The sequence below is a fragment of the Rana temporaria genome, chromosome 6 (assembly GCF_905171775.1).
Source record: "Rana temporaria chromosome 6, aRanTem1.1, whole genome shotgun sequence".
NCBI lineage: Eukaryota > Metazoa > Chordata > Amphibia > Anura > Ranidae > Rana > Rana temporaria.
In genome coordinates, this window is record NC_053494.1 from 118,309,652 (window position 1) to 118,330,252 (window position 20,601).

The following is a 20,601-nucleotide window of genomic DNA, read 5'->3' on the forward strand; positions in this document are numbered from 1 at the left end:
AAAAATAATTAATGCAGCTGCTACGTTATAATTCATCTTTGGTTTTGGGTTGAATACTGAACAATTAAGAAAACATGATTTTTTACTTGTAAAGTCTATTTCTTGGAGTTCATTAAGGGACTCAGGTTTTATTATCACTCCTGAGGTATGTTGGGAGTAGGAGGGATTATACCAGCTGATTAACAGATTTTTGGTTGCCAGCATCTAGTACATGGCAGTATAATCCTTAGGTCTCAGAATTCCTTCTGACCCTGTGTTCGCTAAAGTGTTTGATACCCTAAAGAAAAAAAAATGGATCCTGTTCCTTTAAAGCACGTTATACAGCACAGTGCTTGTGCTTTGTCATTAGGCCCCATGTATCACCTGAAATACCTGGCTGATCCTGCCTGCTTCTGCCCTCCCCCTGTAAACTGACCACGGTTTATCATGGCTGCTGAGCCCTGACACCGTGGTCCATTTACGTGCCTTTATCTATCCTTTCTGCTCTCCCCTTCCCCTCCCTGCCTGTCAGCTAGTGACAGTGTCTGCCCTTCCACTCCTGCTGCTAAAATAAACACTTGCATTGCCTTGAAAAAATATTCTTGCCCCTTGCAATTTTCCACATTTTGGCATATTACAACCAAAAAAAGTAAATGTATTTTATTGGGATTTCATGTTCTAGACCAACACAAAGCAGCACATACTTGTGAAGTGGAAGGAAAATTATAAACGGTTTTCGATTTTTTTTTTTTTTTTTTTACAAATAAATTATCTAAAAAGTGCTGTGTGCATTTGTATTCAGCCCCCTTTACTCCGATATCCCAAACTAAAATCTTGTGGAACCAATTGGCTTCAGAAGTCACCTAATTGGTAAATAGAGTCCACCTGTGTGTAAATTAATCTCAGTATAAATGCAGCTGAGCTGTTCTATGAAGCCCCTAAGAGGTCTGTTAGGCCTCGTACACACAACCGAACATGTCTGCTGAAACTGGTCTGCAGGCCAGTTTCCGCGGACATGTCCGACCGTGTGTAGGGCCTACCGGACCGGATTCCTGGGCTAGTGGACAGGTTTCCAGCGGACAAAAGTTTCTCAGCATGCTAAGAAACTAGTCCGCTGGAAGCATTTCCGTCGGACTTGTCCGATGGTCAGTATGACTCATCGGACATGTCCGCTTGTTATGACGTATAGCAAGCGGCCCGAAATCCTGCGCATGCGTCGAATCGATTCGACGCATGCGTGGAAGCATTGAACTTCCGCGTCAGAGAACGTAGGTGTCGTATACGTCACCACGTTCTCTGTCCGAGGATTTTGGTCTGATGGTGTGTACACACATCAGACCAAAACCTCCCAGCAGACATGTCCGATGAAAACGGTCCGCAAACCGTTTTCATCGGACATGTCTAGCCGTGTTTACAAGGCCTTAGAGAACCTTCTCATGAAGGCCTAGAAACACACCAGACGGGTCAGGGATAAAGTTGTGGAGAAGTTTAAAGCAAGGTTAGGGTATAAAAGTTGTTCAAGCCATCATCCGAAAATGGATCGCTATGGCACAACTGCAAACCTACAAAGACATGGCTGTCCACCTAATCTGACAGGTTTGGCAAGGAGAGCAATACAAATGTACATCACACATTTATACATACTTTGTGCCACTGTGATGGTCCATCACATAAAATACATTTACGGTTTTGGTTGCAACATGACAAAATGGGAATAATTTTGTCCTTTTTCAGGGCACTGTACATTATTATAAAACTTTGTTTTCTAATCTTGTGTGCCCCTGTGTGCAAGTTAAATAAAAAAATGTCATCTATACCCTATGTCAGAGTGCCGTTTGGTGCTCATGTAAATGACCACCTCTCTCCTCCCGACTGACATCAGTAGAGGATTCTCGGCCCCTCCCACTGCATCTGTCAGATGAAGAGAGGAAAGAGGTGGCCGATCGTGACACTCTGGAATCGGGTATAGACAGCTTTTTTTTTTGTTAAATAAAACGCACACACGGGCACACAGGATGAGTGGCTTAACAACCACGTTGATGAACTTCTAGAAACGGAATTTGTGGTAAGTTGAAAATCCTGTTTTATCAGTATTCTGTGTTGTATAGGTGTTGCTAACCAATGTTGAAATTGCAAAATGCTCTCCTGATTTATTTATTTTCTTTCCTTACTAATCATGACAAACTTTAACTGCCTTTCTTTTCTTCTTGCGTGCTTCATTTATACGTAAAGTGGTTGCTTAGATTTAAGGTAAGACTCTGTAGGCATGAATGTCTAAAATGTTATGTCTAGACCATACCCAAAATAACATATGGGTTGAAAATAAATACTATTCAGATGTTGAATATTTTATTCCATTGTTTGCAAAAAACTGCATAACCAATATTGCATTACTGTTTTTAAACATTTTGATGCAGCACTTTAAATCTGCTGTGTTGCACGAATTGATTAATTTTGAATAATCAGCATTGTTGCCTCTGTGATCCTGGAAGAAAATAATCCAGAAAGCTAATAAATTGTGCCGCTAAACACTCCTTTCATTGTTAACCCCATTAAAGGAAATACAAAAACACGATAAGTTGGTATCCCCAACGATCTCAAGTCCCCTTTAGACATGAAACAAAATATAAGAATGGTTTGTTCAGAGGGATAACTCTGGAAGTAAAGTTAGGAAATGCCACATTTTAAACCTATTCGATACCATACATATAAGCTGTTGTTTTGATGAACTTTAAATTGTACTGAATAGTGCATAATTCTTCTTAGAATGGTTTGTCTTCGAGATCTGTATTCTGCAGTAAGCACAGTGTTATGCGCATTTGGTACAGTCGAGAGTACTGGCTTGTTGGTCAATTTTGAAGCAGGTAGAAGTAAATTTAACAGGTGTCGTGAAGAATTTCAGTTTATTGGTGCGATTACGCAGCAGAATATAAAGAATATAAAGTTTCACAATTCTTGCTAAAAAGGAGCTGTTAAAGATCGGAGTAGAGAAAGCTTGGAAGACCTGCCAGGTTTTTGTTTGTTTCCATGTGGAAAAATTAAGGGGGGGGGGGGATACGGCAGCGTCTGCTTTCCAGTATGGGGCACTTGTTGCAATAACTGAGATTAGAATTTCCCTTGCATTGAGACATGTACCTTTTTCATCTGTTGTTTCTACAGGATGAGAAATATAGAAATTCTCTATCCAAAATGATGAAAAAAAATGATTTTGGTTTTAGGTATATTGGTGTTTCATCATATACAGTAATAAAAGCACTTAATATGAATCTTACAAATAGTGTAAAGAGACCAATATCACCTTTTTGTGCTTGTTTTTAGTAAAGTTTTAGTGCTCTGTGATAGATAATTTTATCAACACACAAATACGATTTGTAAGTAATATTATTACCGCATATGCGTGTTGTAATGGTAATGATGGTTTTATTATTTCGTTTTAGAGAGGTTGTCTTAAGCCTCATGCACACACAATGAGAATATCTGACGAATGATCGTCCATATTTTTTTTTTTTTTTAATGCTAGTCCCATAGTGAATACGAATACTATACTGATTAAACGAATATCGCACATTCTGGTATTGTACAACAACATTTTTCATGTTTGCCCCTTTGGATAATTTTGCATGAACTGTTGTGATCAGATCTTGAAAGTTGTGTATTAACGATCAGATTATCGAATAATCGCTTCAAAAGCAGTATTTTTCATCTGATTTTCTCTATCGTGTGTACTAGGCATTACTAAATACTTGTTATGAAAATAAAGAAACCTCATAAAAAAAATTGCAAGCACATTTGGTGTTTAATATTGTTTAAAAATATGCATAGAAAAAGTTAAGCGGTATTGGCTTTACTTACATTTTTCAGTGCATGTTTTTGTAAACCTAATTGAACACCAAATGTGCTTGCATACATTATATTGTACTGTAAGGCTCCATGGACACTGGTAAAAAGAAAAAATGTATCTTGCGCAATTAAACAAAAAAAAAAAATATATATATATATATATATATCAAGTGATGCACCAGCCTACCTAATATAACCCAAATAACACAAAAAACACATTGGCATCTAGACCCCAACATGACAGATGCCTAATAGTAACACTTGGTAATTAGTGGTCATTGGATGAAAATAAATGAATATAATGACAATATTCCATAAATAATCACAATAACAAATTAAATGAATTCATGTGCTGCTAATGTGAGTCCATAGAACTGTAGTGTACTGCAAGATCCACAACAATTGCCACAAACATCCAGTCAAATGATATCCAGTGATAGAAGCTGTTAATGGTCCACCTTCACCAACTCTAATAAGGACACCCACAAAAGTGCCCAAAAGATGGCAGCTTACCACAAGTAGTTGACCCTTTTAGTGAAAAAAGTGGTCAAATGTGCTTCATAGCAAGTTGAACTTTGCTATTAACAGATGAATAAGCAGATAATGGAACAACCTCTTAGCCCATAGAGACTCAGGACGGCATATGCAAATAAGAAGATAAGGTCCGAAATGGTGTAATCCCATTTATTATACTTAAAAATGTTCAAATAAAAAGCCAAATGACTGCTTACTTAAGGAGTGCCCAAGGCCTGGCACTGAGGCTGGATGGCATAGTATCAAATTAGTGAAGATGGTCCCTACTCGTGTGCGTTGGCGTGCGTTCCACCCTTCACCGCAGTGAGCCAAAGGGAACCGGAAGTGACCTCGGTACGTGACGCCTCTACGTCTGTTTTAGTTTGACACGTCTTCAGGAATTTGACACTATGCCATCCAGCCTCAGTGCCGGGCCTTGGGCACTCCTTAAGTAAGCAGTCATTTGGCTTTTTATATTTAAATTTTTAAATATAATAAACGCTGATTACACTATTTCGGACCTTATCTTCTTATTTGCATATGCTGTCCTGAGACTCCATGGGTTAAGAGGTTGTTCCATTATCTGCTTAATCATCTGTTAATAGCAAAGTTCAACTTGCTATGAAGCACATTTGACCATTTTTTTCAATAAAAGGGTCAACTACCGTATTTATCGGGGTATTGCGCGCTCCGGTGTATAGCGCGCACCCCTAAAGTGGACCCGCAATTCCTGTAAAAAAAAAGATTTTAGTACTTACAGTTTTGGTGTCGGGTCCAGGCGTCCGTCTGCGGTGTCCTCGTCGGGTCTGGCGTCGTTCTGCGGTGTCCTCCCCGCTCGATCCCCGCGCTGAGTTTGAACTACTGCGCCGGCATATACCGAGCGCAGTACACTCGTGTATAGTCGGGCAGGCTCGGCTCCTCTCGCGGTCACGTCCTGTGCGTGACTGCGAGAGAAGCAGAGCCTGCCGGACTATACACGAGTGTACTGCGCTCGGTATATGCCGACGCAGTAATTTAAACTCGGCGCGGGTATCGGGGTATATCGCGCACCCACGATTTTCCCCTGAATTTCAGGGCAAAAAAGTGCACGGTATACGCCGATAAATACGGTACTTGTGGTAAGCTGCCATCTTTTGAGCACTTTTGTGGGTGTCCTTATTAGAGTTGGTGAAGGTGGCCCATTAACGGCTTCTATCACTGGATGTTCGTGGCAATTGTTGTGGATCTTGCAGTACACTACAGTTCTATGGACTCGTATTAGCAGCACATGAATTCATTTAATTTATGTTATTGTGATGGATATTGTCATTATATTCATTTATTTTCTCCAAATGACCACTAATTACCAATTGTAACTATAAGGCACCTGTCACGTTGGGGGTCTAGATGCCAATGTGTTTGTTTGGGTTATATTGGGTGGGCTGGTGCATCACTTGCTATATAGCTATAATCTCTATCCATGGACACCAGGCTAAAAAAATAAAAATCCAGTTCCCCTGGCAGAAAAAAACATGTAGAGCATTTTTTTTGTACAAAGTTTTGGAGAGTTTAGAGTTTTTTCTGTCAGAAAGCTCCAATCGGAAACACAAACCAGAAGGTTTTTTTTCCCTGCCTCTAAACGTTGAGCTTAAAATATGCCTGTAATCATCCTAATGTGCATGGACACATAGGATAACATTGATCTGCTTCTACAGACGGGACACGGAACTCCTGTAGAAGCAGCTATTTTTAAGCCAGTGTGCTTGAGCCTAACTTCTCAGTTTATTTTCAGTTGCAGGAATTCCTTGACATTTTTAAAATACATTTCAAAGTGTTGCACTGTTTATGAAACAAATTCTTACACTGTCCAACTCCATAGGTGTTGCCGTTCTAATGCAGTGTTGTCTTCCATTTTATTTAGGTCAGTACACAGAATATGAAGATGGGCGGATTGCCACGTACCACCCCACCTACCCAGAAGCCTCCTAGTCCACCAGTAGCCGGCAAAGGAACTCTTGGGTAATTATTTTGCTGTCCTAATACAGGGATTACTGGAGTCATCACAGATGCATTGTATCCTGCTTAAGCTTAATGGCTTCCTGGCTGTTATGTTGCCTAAGTAGTTTTCAGCTGATATATATTCTATATTTTTTCAAATGAAATGTTTCATAAACATTTAAAATTCAAAGTCTTTGTCCCACAAATATTTTTTAATTCTGTTGGTGTTATGTGAAGGCTTATCTTCTGCATGTTAACAAGAACAATAATTATTGTTTAAACCACCTGTTTGTTTCCTGCCTTAAATTATGTAAGCAGTCAAACACCTTATAATAGAAATGGCCTACATTTTAAAAAATAAATAAAAATCAAATCCAAGGACATGCTTTTATGCACTAATTATACTGCTTTGCCACTGTGACAGATTACACTGTCTTCTAGGCATACAATTTATTACATTACGTAAATAGCTTTTGTAGACTTTCCCATTGGAAAGATCACATCTACATAATTAATTTTTCAATGCTTATCCTATTTCAGCTGACAACTAGTTCCCCAGGTCATTTTTGTCTACATCACATTTTTATTTTCACAAACTTCACTCTGTGGAAAATCCCTTTTTTGTTTGTTGAATTATAAGCCTGAATGTTGCCTGAGTTCTAAGTTCTCAACCAATGCTCTGCAAATGGTTCTAGCAGTGAAGGGGTTGAAACGTGTGAATCTTAATTGAGGTTCAAGTCAGGCCTACATTCTTTTTCATCAGTTTTACAAGCTGTTCGAAAGATGTTTGATTACACATAAACCCCCTCCCATCACAAGATTGAGATGTGGTGCTGTAACACATTTTATCCTAATGTCCCACATTTTCGGGATATCATCTAGAGGTTTATTTTTTACTTTTTGTTTTTCTTCTTGAAGGCGACACTCACCTTATCGCACACTGGAGCCTGTGCGTCCCCCTGTCGTTCCAAATGACTATGTTCCCAGCCCCACACGTAACATGGCTCCCTCACAGCAACAGAGCCCTGTTAGAACAGCTTCAGTCAACCAGAGGACCCGCACATACAGGTATATGTAAGCTATATAAGCAATTGTGCCAAATGGTGGCTGGCGTATTCCTATAATCGACTCACCACATTTTATCAGGTTACTGAAGTCTGTTTTCAGTTAGTGCTAAAGTTTTTAAGTCCTAATTAAGATGAAAAGGGCCCACATTAAATTTTTTGATTAGGACATTATTTTTATTATTGGACATTGGAGCTCATTGGCATTTTCCTCTGTGTAATTTTGCACAACCTAAATTGTATACCAACGCCAGCTGAAAGACTTCTTCAGCTTTTGTAAGTTGGTGTCATTTCATTAAAAAAAAAAAAAAAAAACATTTGATCCACTGAAATGTAGTTTCTTACTTCTACTTTCAGAAAGACAAGGAAATAATCCATTCATTTAATTGGGGTGTTTTTTTGTTGTTGTTTTTTGTTAACCAACTGCCATTTTTTTTTATGGCATCCCTTGTGAAAATGGGGCTTTTTGCTAGATATACACCCCCTTCATTTACAAGCTTCTTCACTACTACAGAGCATCAGAAAGTATTTGGCACTGCCTGTGCTTAAAGATTTGGTTTGTGACCGGTGTTTTACCATTTTTGTGTGATTTCTTTTTAATCTTTTACCCCCCCCCCCCAATTTCATGTAGGTCTTTTACATTTAGGTCAGTCCTTTTGTGTGTCTTGTCCCAAAAGCATGTTGTACCAACCCTCTCGGATATGTTCTTTTAGTTTCCTGCACAGATGTTTTTTTTTTTTTTTTTTAATAATGTTTGGCAAGGTTGACGTTAGAACTGTCTTTTACATTTAAAATTTTGCACAATATGTTTATAGTGGATTAAGTGATTTAATTGTACATAAACAGGGTTTGTTATACAATGAAATTGGGGAAAAACGGTAATAACATTCAAACTGTATTGACCCAGACCAATCAAACCTGAAATAAGGTTGGCTACTCTTGAGGATTATACTTGTATTGCATTATAAAACCAAAAGAAAATCTCCTGAAAAAGAATATCATGGTTTTGAAGTAGTGTGTGGATAGATAGGTATATGGATGGATTTTTTTATTTTTTTTTCATTTTAGGACGGGAGGGTTATAACCCCTGTAGGTTTGTTTTGTTTTTTTTGCCATCTTTGTTCCTTCCGAAATTTCCCTTCACTTCCTGTCGCATAGCCAAAACAGGAAGTGTGAGGGAATACTGGGGTGGCACCAGGGTCACCAACGGGTGTGCTCATTGGAAGATTTCCCCTCCAACTTGGAGTTTTCTTTCACTTGATTATAATGGTAAACAGCACAGATAGGGAGGGTGAATTTCCCTAATGGTGGCAAAGACAGAAATTAAGATTGACAGGTGTTCTAATCACTTTCTTCTCTATCCAAAACCTAAAAAAATAAAGTTTTGCCCTTTTAGTTACACCTTAATCAGATTCTGGTGGATTGAAGCAATCTACTTGATTCCTTTCTCTGGGGCCATTGGTAAACTAATTGAAACATTCCAGTTGTGCCAGGCTCCCAGTCTCTGACCAAAAAAGGAGCAGAATATCTTGTGCAAGGGCAGTTTTTTCCCACTCATTTCTGTTAAAGACCACCTTAAGCTTTCCTTCTACATACATGCTGAGAAAACACTGGGAGGGAGGGATCGGAGGCAGAATGTTTTTTTCTGCCAGTAATAACCTTATACAGCCGGGCCCACTTCCTTTTTCTTGTCTGGTAATAAACCTAGGCTTTTGACATCATGCACATCTCTCTATCAATCTCGTGAGAGTTTGCCAGGAAGGAAAGGGGGATGAGTCCTAAGAGGGCCAATGAGGGCTGCAGGGCTGGAGGTGTATGCATGTACAATCCAGCAAGTGAACAGGCAGCAGTTTCAGCTGCCCACAGTTAAAATGGATACAGCCAGACTCGGTGGAGGGAGATTTCTGCAGCATATTTGGCAAGTACAGAGTCGCAGTGTATATATAAAATAATATGCAAAGTGGTTGGAGGGAAGCTTCAGAATGGCAAAGATGTTTTTATTACAAATTATGTGAGCAGACTGCAGTTCCTCTTTAAGTGGGGCTGTACTGTGCAGACAATTGGATGAAAACTGTGTTTTTAAAAGTAACAAACATCTATACAAAATTAGACTGTATATCAAACAGGCTTTCTGTATTAAAAAATATATAGTTTATTAGTAAATGGTATCGTTTTACAAAGTGTCCTGTTGTTTTACTGATTAATAAATAGGCATCACTGTTTGTTTTTGGCTCTCTGTTTGCTCCTTGTAGCAGCAGTGGCAGTAGTGGCGGAAGTCATCCCAGTAGTCGGAGCAGCAGTCGGGAGAACAGTGGAAGTGGTAGTGTTGGTGTCCCGATTGCTGTCCCTACTCCTTCTCCTCCCAGTGTCTTTCCAGGTATGTTTGAAAAAAAAAAAAATCAATGATCTTGCTTTACTTTGCCAGTTTTGTGATATTTGCATTACAGTAAAATAAAATAATTTCCTCATGAAAAAAATGCTATGCTAGTGACCTCTGCTTTGTATGCTTTTGCTGTGCGGAGTAGCTTTATTTATTTTTTGAAATTTGTATTCATAAATTCTTGCATGCATTCTTTTTATGTTTCATTGCAATGTAGTAAATATTGTGAGCATCATATTGTTACTGATTCAAGCACATCATTTCTATAAAGATACCCATTGCTGTATGACATTGTTGTGTTTTGTACCTGTTTCGGTTATTTTAATATTTTTTCCTCCGTTTTAACAAACCTCTGTGGTTTTAAAGATCAACAAATGGTAGTATAAGTTATTTTCTTGCGTAAAACTAGTTTTGCAGTTATACATTGCTGGAGATGGACTGTAAATCTATTAGATCCTGCATAAGCCAAAGAGTCTAGGTCCCCTTAAAGAAATACAAATAGCGAAAGGTGCAATCAGCGCAAAAATATGTCAGATGAATAAATAGATCCCCTCCCCAAATAAATGCAAGCTGAACACTTAAGGAAAATGACAAGATCCAGAAAAGTACATAATAAACAGGTTAGTGCAGCGCATAAAATTTAAATAATGAAACAAAAAAAGTGAAAAAAACAAGCAAAAAAACCCGGGCCAAAAAGTTAATAAAAATCAAAATTCAACGTGAGCAAAAGTCCAAGAAAATGTGTGACGAACAAATTCCAGAGTCTGTTGAAAATTCACCAGTGACGTAGATTCAAAAACCAATAAGTGATCCCTCCACCACTATAGGATTGGCCACTCTCACCTTAAGGCATGGACTCCTGTGTTACCAGGTAGTCATGCAAGCAGAAATGCAGATACACCCAATGGCAAGTTGTCTTATCGGGTCTTCTCTAAAAGTATTTTAAGAATATTGTCTACAGCAACCTTTGTCAGACATGCAGTAGTCGTCAGACTTTGTAGTTTTTCTGGAGGAACTTTCAAAGTGGTGTTCTTCATACATTCTGAATTCACAGTTCCCTCAACCCAACAAATAAAATCCCCTTTAAGAAATATTTAATCTCCAAAACATGATCAGCTCATATAGTAATGTATAGCATACATTAGTAAATAAGGACTGTAAATAAGCAGGACACTGCATAAATTGCAGGAACAGTTTGGGTTTCCTCTATAAAACATTTAATTTGAGATTTTCCTAGCTTGTGACGGAAAATATTGATTATATGAAGACAGGAGGCGAGTATCTTATGCATTAATCTTCCTTTATTAATGCTCACAGCAGAATGTATTTTTAAAACTTTCAATGTAAAAACTTTTTCAAAACAACTACCACCCCCAGCAGTCCATATAGCCTCTAACCACGCCCTTACGGAGACCTCTATATAAGGAGACTGTCTGTGGTGGTTCCTCCTCTTTCTTGATGCGATGATGTCTAGAGGAAGGAATAATAATACCAACGTAGGGTAGAAGTGCAACTCTGGAGTCCAGACCCGCCGGTCGCTGTCCAACAACTTCTTGAGGTAAGGATAACCCCCGAACCGTGACCCAACGGGGTCTAGGAGCTTGCAATCCCAACAGGGGATTCAAAGTAGCAACTGTCAGCCTGTAAAAGGAATTCCCTCATCCTCTCAACCGAAGAATCCGTCGGGAAGACGCATCTCGAGGTTCAGTAACCTATGAAGGAGAAGAAACAACAATCGTAATAGGGAGGGAAGATACTCGCCTCCTGTCTTCATATAATCAATATTTTCCGTCACAAGCTAGGAAAATCTCAAATTATATATCAGACAGGAGGCTCATATCTTATGCAATTTTAAAGCTATCTGTAACAAGCATGTTAACACACAAACCTAGTGTATAGTAATCTAAGAGATAACTGACAGTGAGATATGATCCTGCGGTCTGAAATAAAATTGGCGGAACGTGTTTTCCGAAGACCAGTCAGCTGCTCTCAAGAGATCGGAGAGTGAGCCTCCTGAAACGAGCACCTTGGTAGCCATGGCACCCCTGGTGGAGTGGGCACCGAACAGGGTGACGTCAATCCCCGCCATTTCCATGGCGGTCCTCACCCAGCGTGCCAGCGAGGCAGACGAGACAGGGAGGTGAGGCTTAACATAGGAGACAAGAAGCTGGGCAGAGCCCGCGGGACGTAAAACAGAGGTCCGGGCTTCATACGTCTGTAGGCACCGGACTACGCAAAGTAGCGGATGATCCGGGAATGAGGGATAAAAGACTGAAGTAATGCCGGTTTTTGTTCGTCGCACAATGGTAAATTCTACCCCTTGTGGTGAGAACTGACGCCTGGAGACATCTAGAGCTTTAACATCGGACACTCTCTTGATGGAGATCAGACAAAGAAGGACCGTTAGTTTTATAGATAACAGTCTCAGAGAGAGATCCGCGTTGTCCCCCCAATCGGCGAACATATCAAGCACCTTAGAAACGTCCCAGGTCGCTTGGTATCTAGGCCTAGGGGGACGTTGAAACTTTGCTCCTCTCAGTAGGCGACACACTAATGGGTGTCTGCCAATAGGCAAGGAATCTACAGGACAATGGTATGCCGAGATCGCTGACCGGTAGATGTTAATAGAGCTATACGACCTACCAGATTCGAACGAATCTGCCAGGTAGTTGACCACTAATGGAATAGGGGCTTGTATGGGATCAACCTGTCGTTGATCACACCAATGGACCCATCGTTTCCAGGCTGATCGATATGCCGATCTAGTCCCGGGGGCCCAGGCCAGGGCGAGGAGATTCTGAGCCGATTCTGAAAGGATTCTATCAGGGGTTGTGATCCTGAGACTAACCATGCAAGGAGAGGAAGGTTGTCCTCTTGAATCAGGGGGTGAAGTTCCCCGTTCGGACCGGTGAGGAGGTGGGGAAACTGCGGGAGCAGTCTGGGAAAATCTATAGTCATCCCCAGAAGTAGTGGGAACCAAGGTTGGGTCGGCCACCACGGTGTAATCAGAACTACATTTGCTCCCAGGTTGGATATCCGTAGGAGAAGTCTGGAGATCAACTGGAAAGGGGGAAATGCGTAGTGTGTTCCCTCCGGCCAGGGTTGGCGGAGAGCGTCCACCGCATAAGCCTCCGGGTCTGGCCTCCAGCTGAAGAAGTGGGGCAGTTGATGATTGAGCCTGGAGGCGAAGAGATCGAAAGATAGCGGACCCCAAAGCTTTTGTAAGAGAAGAAACATCGACCGATCCAGTCTCCAGTCGCTGGAGTCGCGAAGGTAGCGAGAGTTCCAATCGGCCACCGAGTTGAAGACTCCCGGGATGTATTCCGCTATGGGGGTAATGCCGTGATTCAGACAAAAATGCCAGAAATCTTTTGCAATATACGCCAATGTTCTGGACTTGGTACCTCCCAGGCGGTTGACGTACTGCACCGCCGCCACATTGTCCATGCGAAAGAGAATACAGCATGTGGGAGTATGAGGTAAGAAACTCTTGACAGCGAACAGGGCTGCCAACAGTTCTAGTGCATTGATATGCAGAGAAGTCTCCGCAGGGGACCAGGTTCCCCCTGTGGAGGCTGCGCCGCATCGTGCGCCCCAGCCCAGACGACTGGCGTCCGACTCTATGACGATGTCCGGGCTGGGGTTGAAGATGGTCCTGCCGTTCCACTCGACGGCATGGTGAAGCCACCATCGTAGTTCTTCGGTGGTGTCTTGGCAAAGAGGGATCTCGTCCGAGTACCTGAGGCCTTGTCGCAGGTGCATAATTTTGAGCCTCTGTAGGGCTCTGTAGTGCAATGGGGCCGGAAAAATGGCTTGGATAGAGGCCGCAAGCAGGCCCACCAGTCGAGCTAGCATACGTAGGGAAAGGTATCCTTTGCGTAATGCTGATCGGATCTCTTTGCGGATAAGCGCGAGTTTGGTTTTGGGCAGACTGAGGGTGGATAGGGTAGTGTCCACCGTGAACCCCAAAAATTCCATCTGTCGGGATGGGATTAGAACTGATTTGTCGTGATTGATCACGAAGCCTAGTTTCTGGATAAGGGATAATGTCCAGGACATGTGCAGAAGAGCTTGGCTCTTGGAATAGGCCATGAGGAGAATGTCGTCGAGATATATAATCAGACGAACTCCCCTGCTCCTTAGAGCTGCCACCACTGGTTTCATCAGTTTGGTGAAACACCATGGGGCTGATGACAGGCCGAATGGAAGGCAAGTAAATTGCCATATCCTGCCCTTCCACGGGAATCTCAGTAGATGTTGGGATTCCGGGTGTATGGGGACTGTAAGGTATGCGTCCTTCAGATCTATTTTCACGAGCCAGTCTCCAGGGTGGAGAAGGTCTCGAAGGAAGTGAATCCCTTCCATCTTGAAGTGACGGTATTGGACGTGTTGGTTTAGGCCCCTGAGGTTGATCACTGGGCGGTAACCTCCCCCTTTTTTGTGCACTAGAAAAAGATTGCTTAAGAACCCTGGGGAAGAAGGGTCCACTTCTACAATTGCCTGTTTGGTAGCCAGGTCTTGTATTTCCTTGTCTATGAGAAGACAGTTTTGTTTTGTAAATTGGATAGGGGGAGGAAAGATGTTGAAAGGTGGTGGGGTTAGGATGTCTATTACGAACCCCCCTACTGAGTTTAAAATCCACGCGTCTGCCGTAATCGCAGACCAGGCGTGGGTAAAAAACCTGAGACGGCCCCCTATGGGAATGTGATGAAATGTGGTGTAAGTCATACTCACCAGTTGGAGGTCTGGATCGAGGGTAGCCGCGTCCTCCGCATCCGCGCCAGGGTCTGCCTCGTGGAGGGAAAAAGGGTGCCGGTTGAGCCACCGGGGCGGTGTAGGACGGAGCTTGGTAGTGATATGGGTTAGGGGTTCTACCCTGTGGCCTATAGAAGTTGGCACGGCCGGCAGAACGGCCTCTACTTCTGCCAGCCCTGTTGAAAACCTTATTGTTTCCTGTTTTCCTCAATGAATTCTGAGCCTTGTCCAGGCTGGTGAATAACCCAACGAATTTGTTTATGTCTTTGATGACCATGTCTCCAAAGAGCATACCCTCAGCTGATGGACCGGGTTCAGATTCCGCCAGATGTGAAAGCTGGGGATCTAAGCGCATGAGGATTGATCTGCGCCGTTCCACGGAGCATGCCGTGTTGGCAGTGCCGGCCAGGCATAGGGCTCTTTGTGCCCAACCCCTCAGTTGGGGGAGATCAACTGATTGTCCGGAAGCGACGGCTTGCTCGGACAAATTGAGGATCTTTGTAAGTGGACCCATGAGGTCCAGAATGCGGTCCTGTATTGAGCGGAAGGAACGCTCAATCCCTTTTTTCTGGAACTTCCCCGTCTTTAGGAGATATTTGGTGAGGACCGGGTCCACCTCAGGGGTGGCTACCACCTTCTTGGGTATAGAAGGTCTAGGACATTCCGCCCTCAACTTGTTCCGTGCAGTCCTGTCTAAGGACTTTCTGGCCCATAATTCCACGTATTGTGCCACATGTGGCAGGGGTGTCCATTCCCCCGAACGCGGATGGGTGATTGCGTCCGGGTGGAAAAAAGGGTTCCCCAAGGGCGTCCAGTAGGACTTGATCCTGTGTAGCAGGATTGGCGGCCGTGTCAGGCGCCGTGGCCCCAGCATCTTCTATATAAGATTCGGAATCTGAGACGTCCGATCCTTCAGAGGGATCAGCCGAATCTTCCTCCGAGGAGTCATTGAATGAATCCGGTTTAGCCCGTCTAGTGGCTCTATACCCCTTCTGAGTCTCCCTGGGGTCCAGGGGTCGTGAAGTCTCGGATTGATGCTGGGGTCGGTAGACCGTGGTAGGGGCTACCTGTTGCAGACTGTTTACTTCCCCTGCCGGGGAGTCATGCACCACTAATGTGTGCTTCCTCTTGTGTGAGGATTTACCCCTCTTAGAGGGTGGTTCATCTTGTTGGGGAGGTACTGTTGGACTATTGGAGGATTGTACCGTCCAAGCAGATGGGGTGGTGGAGGCCAGTGCAGCCTGAATGGATAGTTGAATAATATCCTGTAATTGTGCAGCACTCAGGGTATGAGAGATGCCTGTGGGGTTTGTATCTCCAGTGGTATTTGTTGGGTTAATTTCAGACATGGTAATAAAATTTCTTTGCACACCGCTGTCAGGTAAATGTACAGTGGGTGTGTTATAGTCTTTTAAGAGGGGTCTGCACAATGATATCAGGTCCACTGATCAGGAGGGTATGTTAATATCCTGACTTTTCTAAAGGATCCTGACCTGCACACTGATGGCAGGTAGAAAGGACAGTACTGCTGAGGTTAACAGTATAATAGCACTTATGGAGCCGCGCTCCGATCGTATGGGTCTAACAGGGAGTTTTTTAGGGATGGTAGGTGATACCTAGTGATCTCCACCGTGGCTCCGTCCTATCCTCCCTTCCGTAGGCGCCGAATGGCGACGGAGGGGAGAGGAGCCTGAGATCCCCAGCAACCCGGGAACGAAGTCTCGCGAGACTTCGTCCTCTGGGCGCTGATTGGTCGATGGGCGAGGGACGGAAGCTCCGCCCCCCGTATGCGCGCGTAGAGAGGAGGAAGAAGGGAACCTCCTTCGGAATGGCGGCGCTCGGGTAAGAACAGGCAGTGCGGGAGCGCACAATGACAGGAATGAGAGGAGGGGGGAAGCTGTCCCCCCCCGATCGTGGGACACAGCGCAACCAATCAAGTAGTGTAAACCAGATTATGGGTGACAAAACATCAATGGGGAATATATCATAGAAAACATAAACATAATATCGGTGTAAGAATAAAGATATGTATCATAAAGATGAGTTATGAATATATAGTACAGCGTATAAATGCTAAAGAATAGAATATTCAAAAAGCAATAGGTGAAAACATTTCCTAAATGCTAGGATAAAAAATGCTTATCAAGAAATCAAGTACTTATCTTTGCTGTGAGCAGAAAGAAAGAGGAGGAACCACCACAGACAGTCTCCTTATATAGAGGTCTCCGTAAGGGCGTGGTTAGAGGCTATATGGACTGCTGGGGGTGGTAGTTGTTTTGAAAAAGTTTTTACATTGAAAGTTTTAAAAATACATTCTGCTGTGAGCATTAAAAAAGGAAGATTAATGCATAAGATATGAGCCTCCTGTCTGATATATAATCTCCAGTTTCAAAAAGTGCTGGATCAATTAATCCAGTAAGTCAGTTAGATGTAGCATTCAGTTTCATATAGCCAGTGTGATAATGTTCAAAATGTTGCATAATCACCATTAAATCCCCAGTACACTCCAGTAGCGGTTTTCACTGCCGGAAGTCCCATGTCCTGTAATCATCAATGAATTATGCCAAGTAGTTGCCAGTAGCAGTTATGTCAAGCAGTATTCAGCTAGATAGCATGTCTTGGCGATGCTGGATGTTAAGTGCTATTGCCTAACAGGGCACCATATGATATTACAAATTGTTAGCCAAGTATAAGAGGCTTAGTAATACCTGAGGCTTAGTATATCTGATCCTGCTTTATCTTCCACAAAGTAAGTAGCATATATTTAGTTGTGTAGCTATTCAATTGGAATTTTAGGACTATGCAGCCCTTTTTTTGCCCTTGCTAGTGATAAAATACAAAAGGTGTAACTTTTTAGTATATTCTTTGGCGAACACAATGCAAGTGTCATCTTCAATGTCATTGGTATATTAAATGCCTGAAATGGGATTGTTTTTTTGCCATTACCCAGGCTTTTATTTTACTTTTGTGTGCTGTGTTTACATTCATCTTTATCTCTTTTTTTTTTTTTTTTTTTTGTATTTTAGTTGTGTAGTATATCATTTTACCCTGCAGAATGGCATTCACTGTTTTCTACATATATATAAAAACTGTGCCAGTATTAGTAATGATAATTATTGGTGCTCACGTTTCACTGTATGTTTTCTCAAACAAATATCCAAAAATATGGAATCAAGTATTTTCCTTTTGCATGTATTTCATCCACTGCTGGCTGTGAATGATGGCAGTACCTAGATCTGTTGACTAAATTCCTAACACTGAGCTTCATGAAAGCATTTCTGTTCCCACCTAACATGCTTTCTGTATTAACTTCACATCTTCCTCTCTCCACGTAGCCCCTGCTGGCTCAGCTGGCACTCCTCCCATCCCCACACCTGCCCCTATCCCTCATGCTCCTGCTGCTGCCCCTCCCTCCTCAACTACCCCAGATGCTGCTGCAGGAGCTCAACCCCCTGCTGATGGTTTCACCTCTCCAACTCCCCCTGCTGTTTCCTCTGCTCCTTCTTCAGGTGAGTGTGTGGATGAATCTAACAGTGTGGTGGTGACGTGGAACTGACCTCTATATTTATTTGTAAACTTCAGTGCAGTGAAATTTAAGTAAATGTTTAATAATGTCTACATTACCTTTAAAAGGCACTGTTGCCAGACCATTGATTTCAACAAACATCTTCCCATAAGATTATATGTGCCTTTATTGTATTTTATGAATGTTATTTATATGTAAAAACCTCACTTGTGTACACATCCAAAAGCCCTAAGGCCAATGCTGGGCACTGCCATCTAGGATATGTCTGCAGACTTGAAACTGACACTCAAGTGACACTATAGCGTTTGCCTTTGCTCTTCGTCTGGCAGCTACATGCGTTTTATGTAGGGAGAAAAGCTAGGCAAGCACAGACAATAATTGGACACTTCCAGAAGATGAGAGGTCTATGACTTGAATTGAGGAAGGCAGCTGTGCTGGGGAATTTATTTAATGGGAGTAGTCAAATTTTCTCGAAAGATCAAAGGCATATTGCAATTGAATACCAATAATTTATGGTATGGAAAAACACAGCAAATGGGCATTTAAAATACTTGATTGTATTCTGTGCCTTTTACCAGTTTTTTTTTTTTTTTTTTTTTTTTACTGCTTGTTACGAACTGAGGCTGCTAGAGCAGGGTGTGGGTTATGCCCGGGGAGCCACGCCCCCTGGGAGGAGCTGCACTAAGGAAAGGTTAACACTTTAAGTGCTGTAAATTTAAGGTAGCAATACATGGAAGAATATTTTTGTTCAACAAATGATCTCAACATTTTCACCCAAAATACACACTATATGTTCAGTGCATATTGGGTGACCTAACCATTACCTAGGAGGTAGTATTCAGTGGTGCCAGATTATCTATCTTCAATTATCTCTTCCATAGCCCAAAACTGTCCAATTTGCTTGATCTATTGCAAGGTGTGTTTTTAGGCATATTTTCACTTTTGCAGTCAAATGTGAGAAAACCCCACCATCTTTATATGTTCCCATTCACATAGAATGCCTAAAAGAAAAAAACTTTTTTTTTTTTTTAACCATTTTAGGAGTTTCTTAGAATAAGGTATCGTGACTGACCGCAAGGCATTGTGACCCGTATTAAAAGGAGCTGGTCCTAAGTTTGTCCTTAACATACACAGCAAACAGTACAGCCTCTACACCTTTAATCCTTCATTAGAGCAGACAGGTTTGGATCTACAGGCACAGTACAGACAGTGTTAATTATGACAAATTGAGATCCTCTGACCCCTTAAACAGGGAATTGCCTAGGATTTTTCCTTGCTGGGGGGATATTAATAGAGCATCTAAAAGTAAATTGCAATTTTCATTTTTTTTTTTTTAACGTTCATGTTTGTCAATTGGGAAATGTAAAAATATTGAGTAGTAAATTTGGCTACAGAAGTGGAAATATACTTTTAAGCTCTGCTTCTGTTCCTTTGCTAGATGGATGGCTCCCTGTGGTGTGTTGAATTAAAAAAATGGGCAGATCTCACACCCAATTCTGAATGAAAGCTTTTGCGTACCTGTGGCTAACATGCCTCTGACTCTGGAAATTCTGGGCTGAAAAAACCAACTCCACACAAAACAAATCTATTAGAGCTGCATTGATTCACATTGAACTTTTATATCTTTTTACAGTAGCAAGAATGCACTCCTAGTTTCAACTGCTGCAGTCATAAAGCCACGATTTTTTGTCACCCTGCCATGATACACCATGTACAGTAAAGAGCAAACTAGGAATTCCAGCTACCGTAGAGGTCTAGCTTTATAGCTTTGTAGGGTGCAGCAGAGGTGCAAAATCTCTCTGCCTCTCTGTGAGAGGAGGCTTGGAGTAGTAAATTTATGGTGTTGGAGCCTTAGGATATTGGCATGTGATTCTTTATTGCTGGAAGTTTATTTAGTTAATGTGCTGACCGTGTCCCAGTGGGGCGTATGGATGATATGCTGGGTGCTTATGTGCACCAAGAAATTACCACAATTACTCCAGAATGTAAAGACAATCATTTGAATCTGAAATTGAAGCGTCACGCTGGAATGTTAAATTCCAAAGGTAGATTTTATTCCAAACCTTAATTGGGCACAGAAGTCAACACGTTTCAGAGGTCCTTAATCAGGGCTTATGCAATTGTAGGATCTATTTTTTGCTCAATTAGCTGCTGAAGGTTACAGAGTTCCTTTTTTGACTACATGCCACATTCAAATGTTGATGAGGACAAGGGCCTCTTCCCTACAACACAGACCTGGTGGTTGTGGGTTTGTGGGGGGGGGGGTTCGTGACTTAATGGATAGATTTAAAATGGACTGACCGATCGCTTGTGTGAAAAGGGCCTTAGTTTTATGTGAAGTTGAAATTTAGCTTGGTATTGGGAAAGAGTTTGATAATACTTTCTACATTGGCATGGGTGAATGCTTATACTTTAGTACTATTGCACAGTTGGACATATATTAGTTTAACATACATCAATTTAGTAATGATTGTGCTACATTTGTTTTATTACTGGACTGTTCATTAGAAAAAATAAAAATCAAAGTTTTAAAGCAGAGGTCCAAAAGAGGATGGTTGGATATATGT

The 20,601-nt window shown here is 41.9% G+C and overlaps 1 protein-coding gene across 26 annotated transcripts in view; it reads left to right on the forward strand.

Moving 5' to 3' along the window:
* ABI2 (abl interactor 2) overlaps positions 1–20,601 on the forward strand; it is a 157,080-nt gene that overhangs the window by 70,822 nt on the left and 65,657 nt on the right. For 2 of the 26 annotated variants that reach the window (XM_040357254.1, XM_040357257.1), the window contains exons 4-8: positions 2,212–2,229; positions 6,233–6,330; positions 7,228–7,377; positions 9,629–9,750; positions 17,844–18,017. In XM_040357254.1, the coding sequence (XP_040213188.1) occupies positions 2,212–2,229; positions 6,233–6,330; positions 7,228–7,377; positions 9,629–9,750; positions 17,844–18,017 (562 nt within the window). Of the gene's footprint in view, positions 1–2,211; positions 2,230–6,232; positions 6,331–7,227; positions 7,378–9,625; positions 9,751–17,843; positions 18,018–20,601 lie in introns of all 26 variants that reach the window. The other 24 variants (XM_040357253.1, XM_040357256.1, XM_040357259.1 and 21 more) reach the window with 13 other exon arrangements.